General features: G+C 38.1%; 1 protein-coding gene across 2 annotated transcripts in view; it reads right to left on the bottom strand.

Moving 5' to 3' along the window:
* Window positions 1-2172: 2172 nt before the first annotated feature.
* The window catches only part of LOC131551149 (phenylethanolamine N-methyltransferase), a 102469-nt gene continuing 92206 nt past the window's right edge, over window positions 2173-12435 (bottom strand). For both annotated transcript variants that reach the window (XM_058793867.1, XM_058793868.1), the window contains exon 3: window positions 2173-2868. In XM_058793867.1, the coding sequence (XP_058649850.1) occupies window positions 2430-2868 (439 nt within the window). In that variant the 3' untranslated portion in view covers window positions 2173-2429. The remainder of the gene's footprint in view (window positions 2869-12435) is intronic.

The following is a 12435-nucleotide window of genomic DNA, read 5'->3' on the forward strand; positions in this document are numbered from 1 at the left end:
TATTCAAACACCAATTATTTATTCACCCTTGCATTGCGAAAAAGCAGAGATCTCATCTTCTCCAGGCTGTGTGCGGCGCGTCAATCTGAACGGAGGCGGGGTGAAGTTACGAGGTCTCGCTGAGAGCTCGATGATCCAATGGCGTTACGAAGTTTTACTGACAAGTTATTTTAATGCTTATAATTGGTTTACTATTTTTAAAACTCTCTGATTTAAAAATAATAAAAACGAATTATAAGCGACTCAAGTTTGGATAATTTTTCACAGCACCTGACTGGGCTAGGGTATGGCAACTGCCATACTCTGCCATACGCAAACACCGCCCCTGCTCCCACACCTTGGATGACTTGGGTCGCACGGATTTCTCTGCCTCCGCCATGTATCTTTCCTCTACCTCCGCTCGTTTTTTTTTTTTTTTTTTTTACTTTTGTTTTTATTTATGAGGCGCCAAACTCTGCTAGCATCCGTGCGCGAGAGAGACCGAGTGTGTTCACTCCGCTCCGCTCAACTAAAGTTTTTATTTTTATTTTTTTTAATAATCAAACGTCTCGTCGCGCGACACAACGAATCGATTATGAAATTCGTTGCCAACGCTTTTAGTAATCGATTTTTATCGATTTAATCGATTCGTTGTTGCAGCCCTAGACATATACATTGCCATTAAAGTGAAATGACTGCACCCACAAATAAGAGCCTGATAAAAATGCTAATTTTAGATGAAAATTTCAGATGACACATAGAGGCTTTTGCATCTGAACTCTTCATTTGCACTTAGTGTAAATAGTATCTATATAAATTAAAGATTTAATATATCAAAGCAATAAAAATGAACAGTAAAAGTAACAAAAGCTTGTACAATACATTTTAACAGGCATAATTAAGTGTAAAAACTGAAGGAAGTATGTATTTGCTAAATGAATTAAGCCAGCTAACATGATTTCTGTTCTTTTGGTTTCTGTACATAAAAATAAATAAATAAAAATGCAGTATCGGTATCGGTAATTGGTATCAGTGAGTACTGGAAACAAGTCTGGAAACAACCAGCATCAGTTGCATTCCTTCACTTCAATTCACAAATCCTCTCTTGTGGCCTCATGGATAGTAAAGTGTCCATTGTATGCATACTTAACCCTTTAACGCATACAATCACACCGGTGTGATCAGTCTTGGCTGGTCCCAGGAGCATACGATCACACTGGTGTGATTAGAACGTACAGTGCGTCACGTCATCAATTGCTGAATTCAAATCTGCTTTCTGGCGCGGAGCCAGATCAGACGTGCGAGCGCTTGTCATATTATAACTTATTCAGTGTTTTCAACCATATAATGCTTCTTTTAGATTTCAGACATTTAAATACACATAAGTACTAGCAAAACCATACATTTATAGTTTGTAAAATATGCACTGATGTCTATGGAAGCAGCAATAATGATCATTACAAATATAATCTGACGACATGTTTTATTGATATCATATTCAGATTGTGTAGATAACTTTAAAGTTTACTCTGCTCTTCTCCCAGTTTACTGGAGACTTTAATGTGTTTTGGGAGGAGAGGATGAATTTACGTGTTGTAAATCCCACAGCTGGGATTCAGCGCGAACAAACATGGCGGCGCCCATCACCCGGTATAGATCAACTAACACGGTCATTATAAAAGTGTTTAAACAACCAAATACATTTACTTGCACATATTTCAGAATCAGAATATCAGATATTTCATAATATAGCGAGTATGTTTGTGAATATTAATATAAAAAAAGGAAAAACGAAATAAAAACAATCCATGTGTCATACAGCGCTATTAGGGCTGCGGTGTGTCACATGACAAGCATGACGCATCGCCATGGAAACAATAAGGCTATAAGTTCTAAAATAACGGTCGCCTAAAAAAACCCACGCAGCTAGAATATTTTAAACTCACGTGCGAAAGGGTTAAGAATCTTGCTGGAAGTAGAAGGTCATCCAAGTACTTTTTGCCTACTCTTTTATGAGTACTGTGGATTCAGACATACTTTTTTTGTCACATAGCCTACTGTCTTCTATACAGTATAGTAGGGAACTATGTGCTTTCTGATGCAGTTTAAAATTCCCCTGGTTATTTCAATACGGTATGTGACTATCATTTTGATGTATTATTTATGTCATTCAGATACTAATAGACTATCACATATGATGCTCAAGAGACAGACAATATTATCTGCAATGAATGTGGGGTGAATTTTAATAATTTTAATGAGGGAAATCAAACATTAGCAATCATTATTTATTTATAGTTTTATGTAATTTTACAAGCTTTCTTTTCAAATGCTGACAAATATGAGTGTTTTCAAAAACCTTTTTCATGCACAGTTAAAAAAGAAGAATTAATAACATACATACATTTCCTACCTTTCCAGTCCATGTACTACCCTTCAACTAAAATTGTTTAAGTTTTCTTAGCTTTTGCAAAGAACACACCAGTGACATCATCCACTCCCACCTTCATGTCTGGAGGCAGGTGGTAAATACACAACTGCAACAGCTCATATCCACTGGCCTTCAGGCTAGCACAGACCTGAGACTCATCCAGAGGGACCACAGGGATGTACAGCCCTGGTGCCCCCATGTAGAAGCTCTCTCCCAGGGCACCAATAAGCAGGAGGTAACCACCTTTTTTAAGCAGGCTGGAGATGTGGCCTAAGGCATGGTTGAAGGAAAGCAAGTCATGGCTTACACTCTCCAGGCAGAAAGATGACACTAGACAGTCTGCTCCAGAAGGGGGCAAGAACTCTGGTGATAATGGAAAGGACTGGTGTACGTCAACTGGCAGCACATCAGACACAACGGAGCGAAGACGTGTTGCTTTTTCTGCCCAAGCCGATGAACTAGACAAAATTAAAAGGTTCAGGACACTGGATTAGATTATTAGATATTAAATGCAAATTTTACATCTGGACTGTTTATATTTATGTTTGTCAATATAATATGAAATGGCATTTGCAACCTATTTTTAAAGCCTCTAAGTGCCATCTGAAATTTTCTTCTAAAATGAGCATTTTTATCAGGCTCCTATATTTATGTTTACTTTTTTCACTTTAATTGCATAGACAAAAACCTATACATTGCCATTAAAGTAAAATTACTGAACCTAGACATAGGAGCCTGATAAAAATGCTCAGTTTAGATGAAAATTTCAGATGGCACTTAGAGGTTTTTGCATCTGAACTCTTCATATATATATATATATATATATATATATATATATATATATATATATATATATATATATATGAAGAGTTCATTTGCAAAAACAGATAACTCCGTTTTAACAATTTAGAAATCATGCTTTTTCACTGCACCTATTGCAGTTGGGTTATTTTGATTAGGTTAAAAAAAAAAAAAAAAAAAACAGCTAACTAACACAATAAAACATGATGAAAGTTATCTGTTTTTGCAAATAAACTCTTCATATGTATATAATACAGCTACCTGTGAAAGTGAAAGAAAATAGTAAATACATACATACATACATAAAAGACTTATAAAATAAAGACTAGTAAAATAAGACCAGGAACACAAATGGGACTTGATTTCAAATGCACCTGTGAGAGAATTATGTCATATCAGAAAGGCAAAGTCGCGTTTTCAAAATACATTCTTATTTGACCTTACTGCCTTAAATTAACTCTCTCCCCGCCAGCCTTTTTTAAAAAAGTTGCTAGCCACTGCCAGCATTTTTGGTGATTTTCACCTAAATTTGATGGCTCTCAGAATATTTTCTGCTATGAATATATGAACATATTATATATCAAAATAAAGAACCAAGCCTCCTCTTTAAAGAACAAAAAAAAAAAAAACTATTTCATCTTATGTGTTCATGTTTTATCAATATTTTATCATGTTTATATATATATATATATATATATACACATATATAGATCACACAAACACATACATACATATACATATTCATATTCAGATTGACGGGATATTGATCTATCCACAACACAACTAGAGATGTTTCTGTGTCTGTAAAGGCATCTCCCTCACTGACTACTTCGTCATGATCAGATTAAAAATGGTCAAAACATGATCTACATATATGATCTACATTTTCTCTGATTCTACCGTTTATGTGGATCATCTTGTATTCGCACCCAGAAGACCCGGAAGTCCCGTAACTCATTCAGGACATGCGCTAGGGCTTTCCTCACCATAATACACATAGAACACGGATTGCCGTAAAAACTCGTCTTTTGCTGGGAAGCGTTGTCTCGTAATTGACATACTGCAGTACAGCCAACAGACTTAACTTAAAAATGTCTCAAGAGATAATAGCAAGATACTTCGAAAACTTGATGGTGGAAAATATGCCACATGAAATTATTAGATCGAAACACAAGAAACAAGGAAGGAGAGGTGCTATTCGGAATTGCTTCCGATGGAGATGTACTCGACCGCCTTTGCCATCCCTCATCTTCAGTAACATGCGCTCATTGAACAAGATCGGACATCATACAATGTTATACAAGGTACTGTAACGAATTCCTCAAGGCATCTTTGTTATGCTTTACAGAAAGTTTGTTACAATCTACAATGCCCGACTCTCTTTTTGAGGTACCTGGATTCACCTTTGTGCGAGCGGACAGGGATAAAGACTGTGAAATGTAAGATCTGTGATCCAATTGTGGAAAATTTAGGCATGACATTACGACCCTTTTATCTGCCAAGAGAATGTGGATGCATTCTATTGTTTGTGATGTACGTCCCTCCCAGTGGCAAACCGACACAAGTGGCCAGCCTGATTTCTGAGCATGTACATGAACTGCAGCTTATGCTGCCTTCAGAAAGAAAGAAGGCCTGGTTTCAGTAACTGCAGTAGTGTTGATGCAGCCATGTCAGGGAGACGCTGTGTTTCTATGCAAAAGCAAAAGCACTTTATTTGGCCTTCCGAAAGTAGATGCAATTAGGAATCATTTTTAAGATTTGTTTACAACAGAACAGCACAACCTGAATGTTCGAATTTGTGCAACACATTTTATGGACGACAGTTTCGTGAACCTAGGAGAGTACAAGGCTGGCTGTACACGAAGGCTATTTCTAAAAAAAAAGAGGGTCAATTCCGACTTTGCTATAACAATCTGGCGCTTCTAAATCAGCGACTGTAAGTATGTTCTGTTATTAGTATTTGCTATTGTATTTGCTATTGACTGTTCAAATGCGGAGTTTTGCGCAGTGAGTAACACATTGTGTGTGTGTGTGAGAGGGAGAGAGGGAGAGAGAGAGAGAGAGAGACAGGGTCATATCCCAGTGGAGTCAACTGTCTTAACCGCGGCTTGTATTCTGCAAATACATACGAGCATCATCACTGTGTCTGTAACGTGACTCTGTTCCCCTCTCGGGCTTGAACTGATGGTAAAACTAAGGACATTATTAGCTGTCTTTATATTTACTTTGAAAGCTGAAGCTTGCGATTATGGTAAAGGGAGTGTTACTTTTCTGATGCGCGCTTGAGGTGTTCGGCCAATCACAATGCACTGTGTCAGCTGGCCAATCAGAGTAGACTGCACCTGTCGGAAGGAGGGGCTTTGTGGAAAATGAGGCGTTTGAGAGAGGCAGGGCATATAGGAACTACAATAATGTACAGTATTTGAAAAATAATTTGTTTTTTGAACATTGAAGCATGTCAACATATTCTGTTACACCAAATGCACAAAATAATGATCTTTAAAATAGCATCATATGACCCCTTTAAATCATTGCAACCTGCACTCTAAAAAGTGCTGGGTTATTTCTGTAAACACATTTTTGGGTTAATTGTGCTGGGTCATAATTTTGGGTTGTTTGAGGTAATGTAAACACACAGTTGGGTTGCTCATGCTGGGTCAAATGGACTGTACAAGTTATTTCACCACTGAACAGCTGGGTTGGGATATTTTGACCCAACCGGTTTATTTATTTTTCCGCTTCATCGAAATGTCTGGATTCTTCTTCACTCGTCTCGTCGTCAGACAGTCACAGCAAGCAGGATTATAAGGTAAGTTAACATGATATGATTATTTACCTCTATTTTAAATAAGTTGTAGTAAGAGCACACTGATTTCACTGTTAAATGCAATATTTGATCTGTGCTGTGCGGGGTTATTCTGTGAATTATTAGCTGCCTAGCGAGCTAGGCTAATTATTTTTGGACAAAATATGGCCTCAGCAATAAGGTGACCGTACGTCCTCTTTTACCCGGACATTTCCTCTTTTTGGGCCTAATAAAATGCGTCCGGCCGGGATTTTTAAATGTCCAGGATTCAGCTTTTACTTTCTACAGTCGGCATTCATTGTGTAAGTTTTTGTATTAAAGCCCTGCACAGGGCTGTTTTCTGAATTTCTGACCATTACCGCCCGCTCACGCAAACATCATAATATTGCATATCATTTTCGCGCATCAGGGAGCCGCTATCGTGTGCGGAGTATTTAAATCTCTTTTGAATGAGCAGCGTTCGCTGTTCACTTTCACTTTCACTTTCGATTTCGCGATCATTACACTCTGTTATAAAGGGAGCACATCTTACATCTTCAAATTAGCAGATTTCAAGAGACTTTAGCAAGCTATACCCAGACAGCAACATAGTTTTGGCCCAGATCCAGCCCACATCTGGCCCGTGTGAAATCCATGCGGGCCAGATGTGGGCCAGATCTGGGCCGACACTGCTTGCTGTCTGGGCATCCAGAGGCAGACAGAAAACTTTTTGAAGATTGGGCTACAGTTGCAGACTGAATTCTTGCCTATGCCCAGCGAGATGGAAAGGTGCATTTAGAGCTGGGTGACATGACTCCAGGTAAGCTATTTCGGTAACACTTTATTTTGATGGTCCCTTTTGAACATTCTGTTTACACTAAGTAATGTTGCAACTACATGTCAACTTATTCCAACCCTAACCCTACCAGTCAACTAATACACTACTAACAATCTGATGAGAGTTGGTAGAAATGTAAGTGCAATGTTACTTATAGTCAACAGAATGTGTTAAAGGGACCATCAAAATAAAGTGAAACAGCTATTTCTTATAATATGTCAATCTATAAAAACTAAATTCAACTGTATTTGACAAATATCAACTGGTAAATACAATTGTAACACTTTAGTATTAGGGACCAATTCTCACTTTTAACTAGTTGCTTATTAGCTTGTAGTTTGGCTGTTAATTCTGCATGAGCATATTCTACATGCCTGAATCCTACCCCATACCTAAACTTAATCACTATAACAACGTTAAAACACAAAAGTCGTAGTTAATAGTGAATATGTGTTCCCCATAATAAAGTGTTACCACTGCAGCTTTGCAATGTTGGGCTGTTGCTTACCAGCCTGAAGCATTTAGGCCCTCCATAAAGTAGCTCTAAAAAAATGCCACTAAATGGCTTATTATTATTGTCATTATTAATGTCTGGTCTTTACTCCAGTATCCTTGCTGTTATTTTCCTCTCTGTTTTTCTTCACTTGCTCAGTCTTGCCACTGTTGTAGTTCCAAACTTATGTCCTTCTTGCATAACCTATATTCAGCACAAAACTCGTTGTAATCCTCGTGAACTTAGAAACCTGATGTTGGTATCCTCAGTTTACCATAACAAAAAATATATATTGTTTACATGTAAAGGCTGTGATTTTTTTATTTTATTTTTAATATTCTTTAAGATTAATCTTTTGTAACATTATAAATGTCTTCATCGTTACTTTTGATCAATTTAAAGCATCCTTGTGTAATGAGTCCACTGAAGGCGAGCGTAGTGAAGAACCCAAGTGCAGTTTATTTACAAATGTGAAATCCAAGATACAAACAAAATCAAAACAAAGACAGACTTGACTTGAACAGACTTGAAACAGACTTGACCACAGATAGACTTGGTATGGCATGAACGGACTAGACTGGCCAACAGCAGGTTACAACATTAATACATGACAAGGAACAAAGGAAACAACATGAAACAAGAGCATGAAACAGAACCCAAAACAGACCTTACACCTTGCTAAATAGAAGTATTAATTTATATTAAAAAAAGGTCCCACTTTATATTAGGTGGCCTTAACTACTATGTACTTACATTTAATTTAATAATTTGATACAATGCACTTATTGTGTACATACATGTTCTTACATTGTACTTATATTGTTAATAATACCTTCATGTAATTACATATGCAATTAATTTCTGTAATTACATTTATAATTACACTGTTGACCCATCCCTTACACCTTAACCCACTCATAAACCTACCCAACCACTTAACCTGTCCCTAACCTTACCCATATCCCACGTCAATAGCAGCAATAGTGTTTTGTAATACAATATAACCACAATAAGTACATTGTACTTATTTTTTTATGTAAATACATAGTAATTAAGACCACCTAATATAAAGTGACCAAAAAAAATTATACTGACTCCAAGCTTTTGAATGGTATAGTGTATAATGTTACAAAAGCTTTTTTTATTTCATATAAATGCTTATCTTTGGATCTTTCTATTCATCAAAGAATCCTGAAAAAATAAAAATAAAAATACTCAACTGTTTTAAATATTGATCATAACAATAACGACAATTGTTTCTTGAGCAGCAAATCAGCATATATGAAAGATTTATGAAGGATCATGTGACACTGAAGACTGAAGTAAGGATGCTGAAAATGTATCTTTGATCACAGGAATAAATTACATTTTAAAATATATTCAAATATAAAGCAGTTATTTTAAATAGTATAAATATTTCACAATATTACTGTATTTTGGATCAAATAAATCAAATGCAGGCTTGGTGAGCAGAAGAAACTTCTTTTAAAAAACATTAAAAAAATCTTACTGTTCAAAAACTTTTGACTGGTAGTCTGTGTGTGTGTATATATATATATATATATATATATATATATATATATACAGTGGGTACGGAAAGTATTCAGACCCCCTTAAATTTTTCACTCTTTGTTATATTGCAGCCCTTTGCTAAAATCATTTAAGTTCATTTTTTTTCCTCAATGTACACACAGCACCCCATATTGACAGAAAAACACAGAATTGTTGACATTTTTGCAGATTTATTAAAAAAGAAAAACTGAAATATCACATGGCCCTAAGTATTCAGACCCTTTGCTCAGTATTTAGTAGAAGCACCCTTTTGATCTAATACAGCCATGAGTCTTTTTGGGAAAGATGCAACAAGTTTTTCACACCTGGATTTGGGGATCCTCTGCCATTCCTCCTTGCAGATGCTCTCCAGTTCTGTCAGGTCGGATGGTAAACGTTGGTGGACAGCCATTTTTAGGTCTCTCCAGAGATGCTCAATTGGGTTTAAGTCAGGGCTCTGGCTGGGCCATTCAAGAACAGTCACGTTGTTGTTGTGAAGCCACTCCTTCGTTGTTTTAGCTGTGTGCTTAGGGTCATTGTCTTGTTGGAAGGTAAACCTTCGGCCCAGTCTGTGGTCCTGAGCACTCTGGAGAAGGTTTTCGTCCAGGATATCCCTGTACTTGGCCGCATTCATCTTTCCCTCGATTGCAACCAGTCGTCCTGTCCCTGCAGCTGAAAAACACCCCCACAGCATGATGCTGCCACCACCATGCTTCACTGTTGGGACTGTATTGGACAGGTGATGAGCAGTGCCTGGTTTTCTCCACACATACCGATTAGAATGAAGGCCAAAAAGTTCTATCTTGGTCTCATCAGACCAGATAATCTTATTCAGGTGTTTTTTAGCAAACTCCATGCGGGCTTTCGTGTGTCTTGCACTGAGGAGAGGCTTCCGTCGGGCCACTCTGCCATAAAGCCCCGACTGGTGGAGGGCTGCAGTGATGGTTGACTTTCTACAACTTTCTCCCATCTCCCGATTGCATCTCTGGAGCTCAGCCACAGTGATCTTTGGGTTCTTCTTTACCTCTCTCACCAAGGCTCTTCTCCCCCGATAGCTCAGTTTGGCCGGACGGCCAGCTCTAGGAAGGGTTCTGGTCGTCCCAAACGTCTTCCATTTAAGGATTATGGAGGCCACTGTGCTCTTAGGAACCTTAAGTGCAGCAGAAATTTTTTTGTAACCTTGGCCAGATCTGTGCCTTGCCACAATTCTGTCTCTGAGCTCTTCAGGCAGTTCCTTTGACCTCATGATTCTCATTTGCTCTGACATGCACTGTGAGCTGTAAGGTCTTATATAGACAGGTGTGTGGCTTTCCTAATCAAGTCCAATCAGTATAATCAAACACAGCTGGACTCAAATGAAGGTGTAGAACCATCTTAAGGATGATCAGAAGAAATGGACAGCACCTGAGTTAAATATGAGTGTCAAAGCAAAGGGTCTGAATACTTAGGACCATGTGATATTTCAGTTTTTCTTTTTTAATAAATCTGCAAAAATGTCAACAATTCTGTGTTTTTCTGTCAATATGGGGTGCAGTGTGTACATTAATGAGGAAAAAAAACGATGATTTTAGCAAATGGCTGCAATATAACAAAGTGTGAAAAATTTAAGGGGGTCTGAATATTTTCCGTACCCACTGTATATACACATTGAACAAAATTATAAACGCAACACTTTTGTTTTTGCCCCCATTTTTCATGAGCTGAACTCAAAGATCTAAGATCTTTCTCTATGTACACAAAAGGCCTATTTCTCTCAAATATTGTTCACAAATCTGTCTAAATCTGTGTTAGTGAGCACTTTTCTTTTGCCGAGATACTCCATCCACCTCACAGGTGTGGATCAAGATCTAGTCTATCAAGATACTGATTAGACAGCATGATTATTGCATAGGTGTGCCTTAGGCTGGCCACAATAAAAGGCCACTCTAAAATATGCAGTTTTACTGTATTGGGGGTGTCCGAAACCCAGTCAGTATCTGGTGTGACCACTATTTGCCTCACGCAGTGCAACACATCTCCTTCGAATAGAGTTGATCAGGTTGTTGATTGTGGCCTGTGGAATGTTGGTCCACTCCTCCACCGCCACCATAGGCCACCTGATCCACAACGTTGACATCAGCAAACCGCTCACCCACACGACGCCATACACGCTGTCTGCCATCTGCCCTGTACAGTGAAAACCGGGATTCATCTGTGAAGAGAACACCTCTCCAAAGTGCCAGATGTCATCAAATGTGAGCATTTGCCCACTCAAGTCGGCTACGACGACGAACTGCAGTCAGGTCGAGACCCCGATGAGGACGACGAGCATGCAGATGAGCTTCCCTGAGACGGTTTCTGACATTTTTTGCAGAAATTCTTTGGTTATGCAATGAATTGTTATGAATTGTTGCAGCAGCTGTCCGGGTGGCTGGTCTCAGACGATCTTGGAGGTGAAGATGCTGGATGTGGAGGTCCTGGGCTGGTGTGGTTACACGTGGTCTGAGGTTGTGAGGCTGGTTGGATGTACTGCCAGATTCTCTGAAACGCCTTTGGAGACGGCTTATGGTAGAGAAATGAACATTCAATTCAAGGGCAACAGCTCTGGTGGACATTCCTGCAGTCAGCATGCCAATTGCACGCTCCCTCAAAACTTGCGACATCTGTGGCATTGTGCTGTGTGATAAAACTGCACATTTTAGAGTGGCCTTTTATTGTGGCCAGCCTAAGGCACACCTGTGCAATAATCATGCTGTCTAATCAGCATCTTGATATGCCACACCTGTGAGGTGGATGGATTATCTCGGCAAAGGAGAAGTGCTCACTAAAACAGATTTAGACAGATTTGTGAACAGTATTTGAGAGAAATAGACCTTTTGTGTACATGGAAAAAGTCTTAGATCTTTGAGTTCAGCTCATGAAAAATGGGTGCAAAAACAAAAGTGTTGCGTTTATAATTTTGTTCAGTGTATATATATATATATATATATATATATATATATATATATATATACATATAGTTGAGATCAAGCGTTTACATCACCCTTTAAGGATCTGCAAAATGTTAACTATTTTACCAAAATAAGAAGGATAATACAAAATGCGTGTTATTGTATATTTATTACTGACCTGAATAAGGCATTTCACATAAAAGATGTTTACATATAGTCCACAAGAGAAAATGACCCCATTCAAAAGTTTACATCCCCTTGATTCTTAATACTGTGTTGTTACCTGAATGTTCCACAGCTGTTTTTATTTTTTATTTATTTTTATTTTTTTGTGATAGTTGTTCATGAGTCCTTTGTTTGTCCTGAACAATTAAACTGCCTGCTGTTCTTCAGAAAAATCCTCCAGCTCCCACAAATTTGTTGGTTTTCCAGCATTTTTGTGTATTTGAACCCTTTCCAACAATGACTGTATGATTTTGAGATCCATCTTTTCACACTCAGGTCAACTGAGGGACTCATATGCTACTATTACAGAAGGTTCAAATGCTCACAGAAGGAAACACGATACATTAAGAGCCAGGAGGTGAAAACTTTGGTAACACTTTATTTCGATAGTCCACTTTAGAC

Source organism: Onychostoma macrolepis, chromosome 12 (assembly GCF_012432095.1).
Source record: "Onychostoma macrolepis isolate SWU-2019 chromosome 12, ASM1243209v1, whole genome shotgun sequence".
Taxonomy (NCBI): Eukaryota; Metazoa; Chordata; class Actinopteri; order Cypriniformes; family Cyprinidae; genus Onychostoma; species Onychostoma macrolepis.